This window comes from Saccostrea cucullata, unplaced genomic scaffold (genome assembly GCF_032062105.1).
Source record: "Saccostrea cucullata isolate Sc308-1 unplaced genomic scaffold, CSIRO_AGI_Scuc_v1 ctg319, whole genome shotgun sequence".
NCBI classification, from domain to species: Eukaryota; Metazoa; Mollusca; class Bivalvia; order Ostreida; family Ostreidae; genus Saccostrea; species Saccostrea cuccullata.
In genome coordinates, this window is record NW_026920610.1 from 985,348 (window position 1) to 1,004,020 (window position 18,673).

At 34.2% G+C, this 18,673-nt stretch overlaps 1 protein-coding gene and 1 long non-coding RNA gene across 3 annotated transcripts; one reads left to right on the forward strand and one right to left on the reverse strand.

Annotated features, from left to right (window-relative positions):
* The first annotated feature begins 242 nt into the window (after positions 1-242).
* LOC134253975 (uncharacterized) lies at positions 243-14,699 on the forward strand. Of its 2 annotated transcripts, XM_062736554.1 has the most exons (12): positions 243-500; positions 6,948-7,059; positions 8,308-8,528; positions 9,152-9,318; positions 9,647-9,897; positions 10,008-11,092; positions 11,232-11,534; positions 11,683-11,874; positions 11,979-12,126; positions 12,296-12,576; positions 12,913-12,946; positions 13,825-14,009. In XM_062736554.1, the coding sequence occupies exons 1-12, from the start codon at positions 306-308 to the stop codon at positions 13,863-13,865; spliced, it is 3,030 nt and encodes a 1,009-aa protein (XP_062592538.1). In that variant the 5' UTR covers positions 243-305; the 3' UTR covers positions 13,866-14,009. The 2 variants fall into 2 exon arrangements, with proteins under 2 accessions (XP_062592538.1, XP_062592545.1); XM_062736561.1 differs by lacking the exon at positions 12,913-12,946 and having other exon boundaries at positions 250-500; positions 13,825-14,699.
* LOC134253204 (uncharacterized) lies at positions 4,448-5,395 on the reverse strand. The gene is made up of 3 exons (XR_009989084.1): positions 5,295-5,395; positions 4,817-4,921; positions 4,448-4,645 (listed from the first exon to the last, which is right to left on the reverse strand). It is a non-coding gene; the product is annotated as an uncharacterized LOC134253204 (long non-coding RNA).
* Positions 14,700-18,673: the final 3,974 nt, after the last annotated feature.

Below are 18,673 nucleotides of genomic sequence, written 5' to 3' on the forward strand. Positions count from 1 at the left end.
TTATTATTTCCGGTTGACAATATACTTTCTTTTTGCCTTGTTCATGATTAATTTTATCATAAACCGTCAGATATATATTCACGGACAATTGCACACTTAGAAAACTAGTACTACCTCATGCACCTTTTGCTGCTAAAAATAGTCTGCAATCAACAGGTTAAGGGCTTCGGTCATTTCGCCGCAACTTGTCCCTGCAGTGTGTCTCTGGTGACCTTGTTAATTTCTTATTGTCTAGCGTGTTTGTGTATTGTCTCGCTAATGTAGAAACACGTTATAGCTTTTCCCCCAAACCGTTAGTTTATTGCATGATCACTGCTGGGATAGCCATGCCTCGGACCTGGAGTTTCCCACTGTTTGCTCTCGTAATATTAAGTGTATTTCACCAGCTGATTCTGAAGTCACTGGACTGTCAACGTAACGAGTACCTGTCTTTGTATTATGGTCGTTCTATGGTGGTTTGTAATTCGTCTGACGATGACGTCATTAAAATGGATAATCAGGTAGGGATTTGGTCTTAAACTGTTCAGGAAAAGTGTCAACAAAAATTTAAGGTAAATTGCAATAAAAATGCTGCAAAGCTAGATTATATTCATTCAGTTATCCAAACGCATGTTATGCAAAAATATATACTTTTCGTCGTCAACATGTTCAAGAAAAGCAGACAACGTAATTGGTATTACTAGTACGAGCGTACATGTATATGAAACAGGGCAATAAAACTATGTCTTATAATAACATTTTATGCTGGGTCTTCTTTATACATTAATAATTAGAAAGAATTCACATTATATAATCTTAAAAATGAAAAATCAAAAGGTATATTGTAATCTAACAGTTACATAAATGTAAGTGTTGCACAAAATAAAGCCCAAAGGCGTTTGCCAGTCAGAATTTGAAATACAGTTCACGTTTTAAAAAGAATTAAACTCTAGGCTATTATTCAACTTGTACCAAAGTACTACTGAATGAGACTGGAAACGGGCATGATCTAAGTACAGGAAAAAAAATGTGTGCGCTAAAAAAACACATAAGTCAGGTAGGGGGTTTGAATCCCTTCTACAGATGAGTGGCTTTCAAACAGGCGTGTCAAAGTAATTTAAAAAAGCCTAACTACGGAACCTTTTAACTAAGAATAATTTATCATATTTTTTAATAAATAGTTAATTATGACAGTGTTTGACATTTTCGTTCAAAGAAAGTGCAAATAACGACGTGCACACACGAATAGTGGTATTTTTGTGGCAATTCAACCCCTATGATTTGACAACTTCGACATTTAACATCTGTTAAACGCCATACTTAAGAATCGAAATTTTGTTTCTTCAAAGAAGGGATTTTGCCCAAGAGAAAAATTCTTTATCAAATGCTTTTACATAGTTTATTAAACATGTGGTCTTATTATTTTATCTGTTTATTCTTCGGTTTATGCTTATATTTAACATTATATAAGTTATTAACCTAAATAGAATACCTGTGCAGGTGATAATTATGACCAGGTATGTACAACTGTATATTGTCCCCTGTGTAGGATTGTTCGTACTGTAGATAGACGGCTATATTAATTATATTTGTACAACTGGTGTTCTGAGCGTATCTGTAATAATCACAAAAAATGAGCTACACTTCATATGAACGAGAACAATGGCATTCTCCTATTTGAGTTTTTCTTAATACATCCTGGATGATTTTTTAAATCAAAGAATTCTGTTGAATTTCAAGAATACAGATTTTTTTTTTTACAAAATATAAATCTATTTGGACTTTTGTTGATTTCTTTAGTCAGAATATTTTTTCAAAGGTAAATGCAGAAGACGTTTTCTTACATAATAATTTGTTTTAATTAATATGCGTGAATTAATCTGAAAGTCTCGTTAAAAATGGATTTGTCTGCACCGTGAAGTGTGAGCGTGTGGTTAACTATAATCCATTATAATGGACCTAATGTATACATTGTATGTAAGTGTATGTATGTCTACGTTCTATAAATAGATTCAAGGTGTTATTTTGGGCCCTTGCTGGACCATTTGTTTAGAAATGTCGCGCTATGCATTTGATGTACAATATATCAGGTACTTTTGTCTGTCATAAAAACAAAACTGAATTCCAGCTTTTATACTTTTGTACACTTTTATTTAAAGAACAACAATATACAACAAAACAAATCAAACCAAACTGAATGCAAAGAAAAAACTGAACAACCTGTACGTTCAAGTACAAAACGAAAAGGTGTTTACAATTCAAAACATCTAGAATATTTTATAGTGTTTGCAAAACAATAAGCAATATAGTCTTAAGCAAACAATTAGCAACATAGTCTTAAGCATATCTTCAAAGACTTCATATCACTGCAAAACACAACCATAAATCACTAAATTTTTTCCTAACAACTGTGAAAAAATAATGAAAATCTCATCAAATTTGGAATCCCACATCTTTATCAATTTTAGTGATAAAAAGAAACATAAGTCTTTACACACAGTACAGATTTTCTATAAAATTAGTTGCTTTTGATAGAAAATGCACTCGATCTGTTTTTCAATCTGATGTTAAACCATAATTAAAACGATGACCATATGCATGTGACTGGTTTCCATTAAGTTCAACTGGAATGCACTGAAATGAGAAGAGCATCGAGAAATCGATGTCGAACATTTCCTGAATTATGTCAGAAGACTTTTTTGTACATTCATTGTTTAAAAACTGCGCATTCTCCGTCTGTGTCGTTCCCGGGACCAGTATTTCGCTGTCGTCAGCGCGGACAGTGCACGGCCTATAACCACTTAACCCGGTAAGGTCAAGCTACGATCTCTTGTTTATGAAAACAAATGGAGAAAGTTACAGAAAAAAAATGTTAGATGTAATTTTTATGATGTTGATAAATTGCACTCTTAAGGGAAACTGATAACATGTCTTTTTGTTTAAATTTCATGACCATTGTTTGGAAACAATTGAAAATTTTTAAAATATATTTCTTTCTCTGAAACAATATAATTATACGTGTATCTTCTTAACTTTGATTATTCAAGCCATTGATTATGTATTTTGAGAAAACTGTAAACATGGTTTATATTTATATAATTATATAATAAACATTTATCAATTACCTTATATTAATTTAATATGAATTACGAGATGCCCCGTAAGCATACAAGCTATGCATTCTTCATTGGAACTGACGTCTATAGCAAAGTGAATCTCCTTAACTCTGTATATTAATAATGTGCACGCTTATCTGTCAGCTGATGTACATGACAAGGTATTTGTAGCAGAATAAACCACTACATGTACCTACTACATAATATTCACTCATAGGGCACACTAGTTATATGGAATTATGAAACCATTGTTACCTTAGCAGGTGGGTTGAATTTTTATTTTTAATTTCTGGCAGATGAAATTTAAAACAGATCAACTAAAATTAATGTTTGCGTTCAGGCAAGAAAAATTGTGCTGTAACGAAAATGTCTGCTTGATTGTTTTATGCAAGGTTTTAATTTTTTTTCTGAAAAATGACTACAGATGCACTGCTAGTATCTATAGCATGAAATAGTAGAAACGTTTTATAGTGTATTCAAACTATTCAAAAGCGACATGATATGTGTCATTTGAAATGCCGTCTAGGTAACAATCTGAAATCGTTCGTAATGTTCCTAACTAGAATTCCTGATTAACCTTATAGCAAAATTAAAAAAATAAAAACGCAAAAGTTGCCCTAAATTGTGGCCAGACGTCCTAAACAACAAATTCCTTATTCAAGAAATACTTCAGGCATTGACCATTTGTAATTTCCGCTTGCGTCATACAAACTTGAGCAATGAGTGTTGTCACTCCAGTTGGACAACTTCTCGTGATTTGAGATCATCAGATGATAACCGCTAACCTACAAAATCTTTGCAGAATCTAGCTTTAATATAATGTTTTCTGTTATATATAAGCAGTTTGGTTTGTTGTCATCGGTTGTCTGCGACGGATTAAAAGATTTTAGTCCTTTCAGACAAATTACTTATACGAATGCTACAGGAAACATAATGAACTACCACAAAAAAGCAATTATATTATACTTGTTTTAAGATGTACATGTAGTTCTGTTACATGGGCTTTTTTGGATAAAAAATATTTCATTTGGATTCAAATAAAACACCCTCTTCCTTCCCGACCCTCCCCATGAAAGAAACCATTTTAAACAGTTTCCTGGGGGATTCTTTTGTTCAGGTGAAATTCAAAATGCCTCCTTTTAACCTTTCTAGCAAATTACTTGTTTAGGCTGTTTAAAGTTAATTCTACGTTTAACGTCACATCTAAATTTCAAAACCTACGAGGGAGGGAGGAAAAAAATAAACAAACAAAATTTTCAAACAATTGTGAATTTATTCAAATTAACCTATTCAGTACATTAAAAACATTATAATTAAGTAATATGAGTATTTAATTGATATGACACCTAAGATTAATTTTCCTAGCAGAGTTTTTCCTTAGTGTGTAAATCAGTTTGAGTCCTATTCTTAGCAAAAAATGTAGTCTAAGACTGAATGTGCAGGAAAGTGGCTTTTAACTAGGCCTCAGTTGTCCTTTGGATTTATATTGCCACATGTCCATGGTACCCTGGAGGCAATTGCTTCTTCTTGTGGGAATAGTTGCTCAATATCTACAATTAAAATTATTGATGACAATATTTATAAAACTGTTCATGTTGAAATATCCTCAAATTGAATTATGTCATATTTTTTCTTAGTACTAGACCTAGTAGCATTAAGTTTTGAAAGTGTGAATACTAATATTTGGACCATACTGATAGCTGTTAGATTATCTTTAATACCTTGAATTCCACACAAAAGACAGGATTCTTTACGTCTTGGAATACCTCAAACCACTTTCCTTACTCTCCTTCACTTGAAAGGCCCTATCTTCGGTAAGCTTCTCCCTGCTCGAATGGTTAAGACAAGTATTATCTTTTCCAAAAATTGTAGCTATTTGTACATGAATTATGAAGAAATCAATTATCTTACTCATTACTGTTCCTTTCGATTTTTACAGACATATTTTTTTAATATTAAATAAATTAAATAAATAAGGTTTAAATGATGCTTTTCACTGTATATAAATATTGGTTTTTGACACACTTTCCACTCAGTAAAAAAGTTTTTCGATTCTCTCCAAAATACAATGAAAAGTTCAGCCAATAATCACGAACTGAGAGTCTGTCAGTCTGTACGTGATTCGAAGACTGACCAAAAAAAAAAAAAAGTAGACTTTGTCATTAACTTCAATAATAAAATCATCTATTTTTTACTTACATTTATGGTCCCAAGCTCTTTAATTCACTAGTTTTCTTTAATAAAACACCAACTGCCTTTACTGCGGCTATCAAAGCACATTTTCTGTCACTACGGGAAGCAGAATTTAGTCGCTAATTGTAGAACCAAACCGGAACGGACATACGGAATTCCGAATTGTTTGTTTTTTTCAAAGACGAATTTCTCATAAACCTACGCGCGCGGGTGACGTTAAACATAGTTTTAATTTTAGACAGCCTTATCCTTACAAATGTATAACAATTTACGGTCTAAGACAAGGAATGGTTAATTTAATATTAACATCCAGAAGTGGTGTGAGATTTTGTAAAACATAAATACCATCCATTTCAAAATAATTTTTTTTGTCCAATTAATATTAAACTAGTGTATATTTAAAATTGTTTCTTCATGTTTTCAATGAAAAGGCCCACCAGCACCATTGATATAACAATTGTGTTACAGTTCGTCAAGAGTTGTAGGCCAATCTCGATCTTTGAACCTCGATCTTCCACACAAATGAACCAATAAATTTTACCGTGATTAAGACATAGGTTGAACAGCCGGTCAGATTTCTTTCTTTAGCTCAAAACCAGCGCTTCTAATAAATCAATCAATTCCAGTCACCAATTGTCATCGATTTTTGGATATTGATACGCGCGTCAAGTGAGCTGATGACGTAACTTGATGTGTCGGGTTCGTCAGAAAATGTCCTATATCTAAACGTTTCTTGAATCTAACTCAGATTTCGAGCCTCTAACTACATATTAGCTGCAGCTAACTACATGTTAACTGAAACTACTAAAATTTGGTTGAATATAATGAGGAAAGGCTTTTACATAAATGTAAACGTTGTTTTAACAAACAAACTTAAAAAAATATTTTAAAAGATAAATCCTTTGATTAGTTCATTTTGGATTGACTTAGATTTCTTATACACGTATGTCCAAGTTTTTCCTTTCTCATAACTTTGTGTAAAATGTTCAGTTTGTATTGCACTCATCGTTGTTGCAAGTGCATCACGATTTTATACATTGTACTTTAACATTATGATAGCTTTTTACACCGTGCCAAAACCATGGTTGTTGTTTACGATAAATATTATAAAATTAAAATTAAGATAGCACTTGTACAGGATTCGACAAAGTTTATGCATAAAACTTTCATCGTTCTTTTTAACTTGACCTTAACCCCAGATATTCTTAGATTCAAACTAGAGGTACTGTGAGCGATGAGCTCACTAAAAGATACCCCCCGCCTCCCATATGGTTATAACTGGTGAAAAAGTCCATGTTTTCTTGTGGCCGGGAAACCCAAAATATGTGTCGGATCAAAAAGTAAAATAGGAGGTGCACAATGGCAATATGTAATAAAGATTCTGTGAAAGTTGCATCAAATTTCATTCAGTGGTATGAGAGGAGTTGCGGATAAGAGATGGGTACCCCAAAGCGTAACAGACGGACAGACGGACGGAATTAACGATTACTATATACCCTCCCGCTTTTCAAGCGGGGGGTATAATGAAGTAAACGATTTTTAGAGATTTACACTAATATTTATATAAGTTAAGTGGGAGTTGATAAGATACAAACTTGGATAAGAACTCTGCCTCTTCGGTTCTTGAACCCATGCTGTTAATGTTTTCTTTTATTTCAGTTGTTGAGTAAAATGATTGTTCCAACACACATCTGGAGTTTGGCCCTATCCGTCCTCAACCTTGTATCCCGTGTGGCTCTCTCGGACTCGTACTTCAAAACCCGGTTACCAGGTAAGCAAAATGATACACCAATTAAAATGCGTCAATCTCTAAATTTTCAAAATTACAATAATAATAAGACAGTCAGATTTATTTGAAACTTACTAGTAACTTCAAAGGCAAGTATATTTGCATGTATATTGGTAGAATAATATCCTTTTGGAATTTTTTTTTACCGGTAGCCGTAAAATTTTACTCTCTATCCTGTACTCTTTATCCTATTCTAAGGGAAACTTTCAGAATAACAGTACGTGTTGAAGTTTTAGGGCCTGCACAGGCTTATCATGTGATATGTATTTATTTTGTACATTTTACATATATATTTGTATTTTTTTAACCTACGTCTCAGTTTCTTGGTAACATAACATATTTGACGAATCGTAATCCTTTTTTGTGGAATCGTAAATTATTTTTTACAGAAAGTGAATATCGGTTTGAGGAAACATGGTGCGCCTTACCAACTTTGCATGCAACTAAAACCAATTTTAATAATCATAAAAATAGCGCATAACTAAGTTAAAGTGCATTTTAATTAAAATTTATTCGAATTTGAAGAAATATTTTTCTTGATTTTCAATATTTCTCTCTGATATCATAATTAAGCTAATTACCTGTCGGGATACAAAGTGTCGAAAAAAAAAGTTACATGTATACATATACCTCTTGATAAAGCAAAAAAAGTGAAATTGATATTAGAATTGAAAAATGGTTTTTGTCAACAATGAATCTGTTCTTGTAGTCATGGTGTAGTGTAATCAAACACTCAGTCTCGGTGATTTAGAGAACAGGAGACAATATACTGTATTAATGTGTAGTTCTAACATTATCACAACAGTTCAAATTTTTCAAAGATTTTTTTTGAATATCTACAAGTTTAACTGGACTAAAATATTTAATGATATAGGTCTGTAAAAATATATTAAACATTTTAATTTTTTCTCCACACGATAAGAAAACTGAAATACTCTTATATAATACCGGTGATAATAATGTATAAAGATTCTTTTTTTTCGATATTGTTATATACTGAGTATATATGTCATTAAAACCTTTGTCAAATCAAGCAGTTAACTTATTTATGTGAAAATATTTTGTTTGTTCCGCATAACAAAAAAGGACCAAAAATCACAAATCTAAAATAATTTTCATCAAAACAACCCAAAATTAAAAAAAATTATATACATTTCCATTTACTCAAAACAGTGTTACACGTTTATGTAATTACAAGTATGTAATTACTACATCATTTGGCATTGACAGATTACCGTGACCACGCATGCGCTCGTGAGTGCGAGGAGGACGGTACCCCCCTGACTTGTCAATACGACTTCACCATTGAGTATTACTACACCTTAACCCAGGCCTGTTATGGATGTCCCTACAATACCACAGACTGTTTCCGCCCTCATTGTGTGGCCGCGGACGGCGTATCACGGGGGATCATGACCGTCAATCGGATGCTACCTGGACCAGCTATACGGGTGAGTGGATAGTCACGTGATTATCCGTATTATATTATGAGTCCAGTGTAATGTGATTTTTTTTATTTTCAACTGTTCGTTGTCTAAAGAGACCTTTTTCGTAAAGCTTTTGGCCAAAATCATTGAAATGCTGACTTAATAAAAATGATAATAACACAGTGAAGTGTTAGAAAAAGTAAACGATTGTAAGCAGATTTATGGTGTCAATGAAGTTCAGTATGATTTTGCAACCATCAGTTCTGCCCCGCAGTTTGATGTTCCTTTACGATAAGATAAAGTAATGCACTTTCAACAGGATCCTGTTTTTCATCACGTGCAAATTCTTTAAATTTATTTTTTAGTTTCACAAAATTTAAGCAATTTTTATATGAAAGCATTTTGTAAATGAGCTATTATTTTACTTTGAAAGCAATAATGTGAGGATTATTTGTTCACAGCAGACATTACATGTTGAATATTAAACTCACATTTCATTTATTTTTGATACCTATTTAATATGCATCATCTAAAACAAGTTACTAATATGGTAAAAGTTTTAACCAAACTCGAGTTGCCTAAAGGTGATCTCGGGATAGTTTTAAGTAGACTCAACAACCCTCTACTTATGGTTGTACTTTTGACAGGTGTGCGAGGGAGACACGATCATTGTCAATGTCAAGAATAACTTGGAGGGAGGGGAGGGTACTGCGATTCACTGGCACGGCATTCTCCAGAGTAAGACCCCCTACATGGACGGCGTGGCCATGTTGACACAGTGCCCCATCAACCGTCACTCAAAGTTCCAGTACAAGTAAGCAAAAACTGAATTGTTGGTGTTCAGGAAGTTCCTGAATAATATAGTTAAGTAAAGGTTAATTTATGGCACACACACTTCTAAATCTCCTTAACAAGTATTCCAAATGAAATTCTATTATCATAAACACGGCAAGTCAAAATGAATAATGGTTTTATTATTCAAAGATGTAATTATAATTAGTTCACCAGAGCCATGGATAAAAAAAAACCCTGTACATATAGGTTTATAAGGAGCTTCATTACAAATTTCAGAGCCTACAATACCTAGTGTTGACACGATTTAGGCCTCTTGTTCACCGAGTTTTTATTTTACCAATATACAGATTCCTTGCTGAAACACCCGGTACCCATTTTTGGCATGCCCATGCAGGTTTACAAAGAGCTGATGGAGTCTTTGGCTCTCTTGTGATTCGTCAACCAAAGTCACGTGACTATCACTCAGCGTTATACGACCATGATTTGCCGGAACACTCCATCTTACTCAATGACTGGATCGGCGAAATGGGCGCATCTCGATTTGCCGGCCATCACCACGCTATGACGGAACACTTACCAACCTCTATCCTAATAAACGGTGAGTAGTTTTAAGCTCTATATTGTTTACGTATCAACTTTTATAAAACACTCTTAAAGAAGTCAAAAATTGCTCTAACACAGAATTTAAACTATTTGTTTTGTTTTCAGGACGAGCGACTTTGAAAACATTTCTTCCAAAATCAGAAGTCCATAATGGCCATGGAGGTCACATGATGCCAATGGAAACCAATGGACATCAACAAGCTGGGCATATGATGCACGATTCGAATCTAAATCAACATGCTGGTCACATGATGACAGACATGAACAATCATCAGATGGTCCAAGACGGCAACAGGCAAACGACAAGCAGTGACAATGAAAACTCAATGGACTCCCTTCCAACAACGAACCCAGCGATGCAAAATATGCACAGCATGCACAATATGCATACCATGCACACAATGGGAATGCCAAATGCTCATAATGACCACAACATGGGTATGGGCCCTATGTCAATGAACAACGGAGATCATAGTATGCACAGTATGAACTCTATGGGCATGAACAATGGGGAAAGCAATATGAACATGAACAATGGAGAAAGCAATATGAACATGAACAATGGAGAAAGCAATATGAACATGAACAATGGAGAAAGCAACATGAACATGAACAATGGGGACAATGAGATGCCAAGTGGTATGGAGTCACTTACAACACTTTCGAACTCAGATTTAGAAATGCTTGTAAATTCAGAACATCAGATGCACCAAATGCATCAAATGGCGATGCGAAGGCGACGAAGTGCTAACGAAAACACTGTCACTGCACCAACAACCAGTGACGATAATGATAAACCTCATGTACAACTCCCTGTCCAAACTCCTCATGCCGTCTTTGCTGTAACACAAGGTCAGCGCTACAGATTTAGAGTTGCTAGCAATGGTGTAAATAACTGTCCAATCGAAGTCTCCATCGATAACCACACTATTACCGTCATCAGCTCTGACGGCACACCTTTCAAACCCGTCCATCTCCAATCTTTCAATATATTTGCTGGAGAAAGGTATGACTTCATTTTAAATGCTGATAAACCGATTGGGAACTACTGGATTCGAACCCGTGGTTTGGCCGATTGTGGACCAGAGTATAATGGCGTAAGTCAGACAGCTATCCTTCGATATGAAGGTGCCATGCCGATGTTTCCAAAAGAGTCTACAGAATACGAGGCAGGGGAAAGACCAGGAATGGTAAATTACACTACATCATGTACTTTGCTTATTTGAAATCTCAAGGAAAAAGAATTCACAATTTTACAGATAGTTATATACAGTGTATTAAACTTACCGGTAATTTTAGCTTATTTTCTATCCTTTTCTTACTTTGTAGAAATTAAATCCATTCAACAAGAACTCTGACCTGAACACAATGAACGTGGATCGACTTGAATCCTTAATTCCAGATGACATTTCGCTCAAGGTCAAGCCAGACAGGGTGCTTTATCTTGCCATGGATTTCAATTTCATCGAGAATTATCGGTTTAACGATCCCGACTTCTACTCGCTGCAGCATATGATGCATAGAGGGGGACACGGAGGACATGCTCATCATATGTTTTCCCCCCAGATCAACAGAATATCTTATGCTGCCCCTCCCTCGCCTCCACTCACCCAGTACACTAAAGATCTAGAGGTCCGTCTTTTACAGTTAACTAAGTATTAGCTGTAGAATAAGTCAAACTAAGAATAAGACTAAGAATAAGTCAAAGTAGAATTTTTTTAATTCTCTTCATTCAACTCTTACGCTGTATTGTACAGACTTAGTTGTATTTCATTTACAGGACATCTTTTGTGATGGAAATTCATATAAAGATAAGAACTGTAAGAAGGAGTTTTGTGAATGTACCCACAGAGTCAAAATCAAGCTTGGAGAGGTCGTAGAAATGGTGCTGGTAGACGAGGGAAAACATATGGATAATAACCATCCAATGCACATGCACGGATATAACTTCAGGGTCGTTGCCATGGAAAAGGTGGAGTTTGTGGCGCTACCTGATTCAATTCTGATTTACGTATGATTTTTCAACAATACTTCATAAAATAATGTTTGAATAAAATTCTTGTTATTTTTTTATAGTTGGGGAACATGACTTCGGTTGAACACGTTCGGTTTATGGATGATATGGGACTAATCAATAGAAAACTCCATAGGGCTATCTCAAAAGATACAGTTACCGTTCCTGACGGTGGCTATACTATTATTAGATTCCACGCCACCAATCCAGGTACTGGATGAAAACGGAAAACCCTGTTTTCAATATCTTTTAATATCATATCCATCATATTCTGTTCATGCCCTTGCTTTTGTAATGTTGGCGTAATAATTGTATAACTATCAAAATGTAGCAATTTTCTGCTCAAATTAACGGTACAATCTGGGATTTTTCTTTCCAGGATTTTGGTTATTCCATTGCCATATCGCTTTCCACATGGAAATGGGGATGAGTATGGTCATCCAAGTTGGTGAGCCTGAGCAAATGCCCAGACCTCCGCCCAACTTTCCGCGTTGTGGCGACTGGACTCCAAAGGAGCAGGCAGAAAGCGACGATAGCATCTGCTCCCCACCTCCAGCATCTGCTAACTTGGCGTTTGATCCGCCTACCTCAGCAGCACCGCCCACAACTACAACCACCCCCGTACCCCCCACTGAGGCCATTACTTCAACAGTTCCACCCGTACTTATTTTATTACCCCTTATTTTCAAACTTACCTTCAATTAATGTCTTTTGTTTAATCAGAATTCAACACATACATACAAAATATTATCGAAAGAAATTCCAATAGTGATCAGAAATCCATTGTTTCAAGAAATCCAGTTTATACTATATCATAATTTATATATTTTTTCATTAAATTTTATTTTATGACTGCATTTAATATTGCATGAATTGATATACATGTACATTTATTGAACGAATAGAGAATGCCATAGTGGTTTTCAAAGAAAATCTATTAAAATGAGAATGTTTTTGTTAGTGCATGACTTAACATGTAAATGTACAATATTGTAGGAACCCTTCACCCCAGTAGTCTTCTCTACAACCGGTATTTAATTTTTCATCTTTAACACCTTTGTGTTGCTAATTATTCGTGTATCTGTGCAATTGTGAAATGAACACTTGTGGCCATATTTGTTTTTCCTGAGCATAGTGTGTTGTGCTTTTATGCACTTTTGGAAAGACAAAATGCTTGAATTGAAGCTGCCAGCACAATTCATTTTGAAATATTTTTAAAAGACAATGCATGAAAAGCGAAAGCGTAAATGTTGTTAGTTAAGCGTACCATGTGTTGCAACGCTGTAGATTTCCATGTTTTGCACTGCAACTTAATAATGCAATTTTAAATTTTTATGTGTTTGCATGTTTTAGAATCGTAGCTTTTTGTTTTGTTTGTTATGTCCATCAGTGGGTTTGTTGGGTTTTGTCTCGTACATGTAGCTGGAGATGGGATCCATTTGCACAATCAAAGCTCAAAAGACGCGTCTAAGGTAAGGACTTGAAATCGCTCAAATCAGTTATCGTTGATTTATAATTTGCATATCTACAAGTAGTTCACCAGTTTTAAAAAAAGCTATTGATGGTAGAATCGTAATTTGTCCGTTTCAATTTAAATCCAAAAAATAAAAGTTACAAAAGCAATGGACAATATGCAAGTACTTGTATTGGTATTCCTACCTTTTTTACGAGTAACTCAGACGTATGATTTTTACATTGACTGTTTTTGTCAATTTGATTATGCAAAGATTTTTTTCTGTTGGAAAACATGTCTCTAACAGTATTATAGAAAGGTGTTTTTATCTGTGTTGAAGCATATGATTGGTGGTAGAGTATGTTAGATGGTGGTAGTTACATGTAAGATGCCTCGTGGTTTAGAGACGTCAGCCCAGAGGATGTTGACAATTATTATTTTTCTTTACTTTTCAGTTACATCAGATCTATCTGGGTGGAATTCAACAGACAACTGATGTAAATCTTAAGGACGTCACGCTTCACTATGCTCTGCTCGTTTGGATGACGGGGAAAAAGAATTCCATGAAGTCCCCCAAAACTTCTGCTTTCTCAAAAGATCATGGCCGCCATAAAAATATGTCTGGAATGAAAAACAAGCATCATAGGAAGCACAAAAACATTTTAAGTGGTCACCAGAAAAATAATGAATCCAGTCACCATTCCCCCAAGTCGACGCCCAACAATTTACCATTCATGAGCATCAAATCAGCAAACGTGCCAAGTTCTTCGAAGAGTAGTATGATCGAGCTGACGAACTTACCGAAAATGATAGTCCCAGCTCACTACATTAAAAAGATCATCTCGGACCATCCTTCAAAATCTGTCAAAAAGGTACATCGGCAGCAGCGAGGCCCCGGAAGTAGAGAACGTGTTGGACGGTTGTCAAGTTCTTTGGGAAAAGTAGGCAAGCGAAACATCACTGTGCATGCCGTTAACAATTACAAACAGACAAAATTCCGCCAGAGACCCAGAGGGTTTCCTAAACCAGTGCGGAATGGACCGACAGTGCTTAACACAATGTCTTCTCCAAACTTAGATAGACATACAAATGATTTACAGAAGACATTGCCAATGAGAAACAGAAATCATATCGATCATTACCGGAAGTTACGAAACCCACCGATTTCACGGCACAGAATAAGTCACGGTTTATCTCGCATGAAGCGAGATTTGGTTAGAAGACTTCAATCAAGATCGTCGGATCCATTATGATGAAATTGTTATTGAACACAGTGGTAATGAAATCCAACCCTGCTACTCGAAACGAGATGCGAAACATACGACACAAAGTTACTGGGGAAAATGTCGCCAATCTGTCGAATCGTTGCCGTTCAACTCAACGGACGCAAGAAACTTGGTTCAGTTTGTCGATACCTGCCGAAAAGTGCTAGGAATATGAATTTCCAAAAAATGAAGTGAACAAATACGTCGTTGATTCCTATAGATTGCTGTAGAAAGGACTATATGTTTAAATGTTTTGATCCGTCGGTATAGCTATTGCTGGATTGTTTTCAGTTGCATCAGTGTTTCTTTTTATCACATTTTTACTTCAAAGCCGATTATTTTATTTTTTGTCTTTCAGTTATTAGTTCTACTAACTATATGTAACATTATACATTTATTTGAATGTCTAGTCAGTGATTAATTTACTTGACGATCACATTCTCATTTTTTTTTTTTTTGAAGATCTGATTTTTGACAGTAATTTCACTCTTTTAAAAATGTTGTTGAATATTATTTTAATTAAATGTTATTCTATTTAACATAAGGTTGTCCTTATAACGGTTTTATTTTCTGGCGTACATTCCTTCATTTGAGACCCAGGGTCTATTATTTATTTACCTATATAGTGCTTACTTGTTTGACATAATTCTTTTTGCTTAGTGATATTAATACATACAGACATTACACATTTTGTGAGTTTGCAGATCATTGTATTCATTTTGAAGTCATGCTGCATGTTAGACTTGTTTCTTGATTAGTATTCTGAATTTCAGATCATTTTTCATAATGTTTGTGCAATAGAATAAATGGCACTCTATATGAAACATGCATGGAATACCATATATATATAATCCTTTATCCTGTGTGTTTTATTTTTGATCGAAGCTTTCCTTTTTCAGAGGAAACTGTTTTGTTAATATTTGAATTATTATTTTTTTTAGTTTATTTACTTAAGAACACTCTTACATTATTTGAAATTGTCAACATTTTATCCAATAACAAAAGCTTGACATGACCCGGCGAGTTTTCCTTTGAAGTCAAGCATACTGTAACTGCGATACAGAACACTTTCTGTGGGCGTTTCTTATGCAAATGAGCAGAAACTGTACTGTATCTGCAAAATATCAACGATACATACGGTTTATTTTTAGCGATGACGGAAAGCTGTATTCATATTCAGACACAAGAATCGTTCAATTTGATAGCACTTTAGTAATTACTCAAAATTTGAGGTGATTTTATTTAGAATAAAATTTTACAAAATAAACTTACATGAGTGTCGGATTCAAAAAATTTAGAAAGGAGGGAGTGGGGCAGATCAAAAAGGACTACCTTGACTCCCCCCTAAAAAAACCCTGAAAATCGTATTTCGGGGGGGGGGGGTAGGTTTATAATCAACCAAGACACTATGTGCGTGAAATCATTACTTGTTGATAAACTAAGAAGCGTATATAGGTTTGGCAAAAATAATTTACAAAAGCGATAAAAGAAAAAAACTTAAAGTTGGGTGGGATTGGGGGGGGGGGGGCAAGTGTGAGTACTGGACCCCCCCCCCCCCCCCTTGGTTACTCTACATTTTATTAAAAACTTGAAGTAAAATACCCCCCCCCCCACTTTCTTTCATCTGTTTATTTCAATTTTGTATATGATTACAGGTTAGAGGATATTGTCGGAGGTTTCTCTCAGTATACAATATCCCAGCATTTTTGTTTCAAAATATGATTCTTATATATAAAAATGTTTTGCATTAATTCATAGCTTAAATTGAAAAAAAAATGTCAGCAAGAGCTGAATTGAGAAAAAAAAGAAACCTACCCAATCAAATCTAAATTAATTTTTTGGAAAACAAATTATATAATGCATCCCTCAAATAATTATTTTTAAAATAATAGTAAATAATTACCTGCAGGTCCACCTCACTCGGCATTTCAGTTGCGAATGCTTAAAATGGGATACTAAATCAACTTTCTGCTAAAATCATCTGATTGGTTGAGAGATTGTACCCAAATATGAATGTAAATTGGTGAGGTCATTAGAGAGGTCATGTCACAAGTCATTTAGAATACTCGTTTCCTACTGTATCAGAGATACAGGGCGGGGCCCGGCTCGAGCTATCGCTCTCGCCTCAAGCCCCGCCCTGTATCTCTGATACAGTATTACTCTAAATAATACAAGCTAAATTGTGCTTCCACCCCTGTATATGCTGCTGGCCATAAGACATTTTTATTTATTTTCTTGAACTCTACATTTTTAAAAAAGTAATTAGGATTTTTTCAGTATTCTTATCAATGTTCTGAGTTTATTTTATAATTTTGAATTGATTTCTTATTTTTGCAAATCAGTTTTTATTTCCAGTATTTCAGATATGGAGAAATTAAGAAAATATGTCATCAGTTTGTTTATCATTAATACCAGTGAATCTATTACAGGTCTCTTATCATTAATTATAGTCTTTTCAACGAATTTGAAATTAAAACTTTTAGAATATTATCTCCTACGTTTTTTTTTCTTCGCGAACTTATTGTGTTTGAAGTTATCCAAAAATCGTACGCATGATTGTTCAGATTTCAGAGACGTAGCATCGTTTTTGAATGAGAGCACCAAAGTTACCTCGAAAAAAACTTTGGAAAAAAACTTGCCATGACAGGCCAAAAGTGAAAAAATAACAAACTCAAAAATCCTATTTTGAGGCGGGGGTTCAACATCCCAATATGTTTCAGTATATTTTTTACTCATACATACTATATAAGAACTCTACCTTTATCTAACTATACTGCAATAAAATGTGGGGAGTCGACCAGTCTTTCAATGAACATTTTCTAATAACAAAAATTGTCTGAAAAGTTGGAAGGGGGTGGCATACTACGTGCCTGGATTTGATTCAATTTAAAATATTTTGAACTACGCTTATAAATCCACTAAACGTGAGTTGTAAAAAAAGAAAGTAAAAAGGGGCATTACAGTCTCAAAGCAAAGGGAAATATCGAATAATGAAGAGGTGTAGACCTATTAGTGTTTCAGAATCGGAAGAAGAATATTATCGATTATCGAATCGAATCGGAAACACCATTTCGATTCATAATCAAAAATAATCGGACATTTCTCATGTTTCTTTTTTTTACATAATGAAAGGCCAAGTACTGTGTTATTGATAAGAACTAAAGAACACGTAGGCCAATATTTTAGTTTTAATGAATCTGGTGATTTTCTACTATTATTAAAGGAAAGGATTACACTTGTTTAAATATGAAAGAAAATTAATTTTAATAATATTTAATTATTAAACTGATAACTTAATAAACAATTATGTTTCATTTTTTTAATAGCATGTATCAACTTTATAATTGAACTATAATCTCTGTTGAGATTTTGCTGGGCTAGATATTTGGACTTGACGCCCGCAAGTCCAAATATCTAGCCCAGCAGAATCTCAACAGAGATTAAATTAAACTATTAATTGATCAGTTTAATGTGTTTAAAATTTTGTCTAAAGTTAATTGATTTTTAAAAGATAATTTTCATTAAAATTTTATTCCTATATATTAAGAAAAAAGTAAAAGTTCAACAAGTTGTCAACCTTCATAAATGTTCACATTTGAATGGGTATGCACAATAAAAATAACACTACTTCTTTTGAATTCCTTATATATAATTTAAAAAGAAATAGAAGCTTAGTGTTTAACTTCTAACTGATCTCTTAATATTTAAACTATAAGAAATAATACACAAAATGTGAGTGGAAAGTAGAAAATATCGTTTCATGTGAGAGCAGAGGAAATTCAGGTTAAAAGACGTTTTTTAAGTGGTGTTCTTAATGGCTATATATTTCATCATCAATTCTTTTGCTGTCCATATGAATTATTTCTAATGGAAGGGAAATTATTTAGATTTAGCCATAATTATTATTTTTTAAGCATGTTTACGAATTATTCACTGACTCAGTTAGAAGTGGTTACAAGCACCGTTTAGTACAGGCGACGACCAGGAACTTGTGTGCACATGGAAGATGCATAAAAAACAATCAAGCTACCATCTTTAT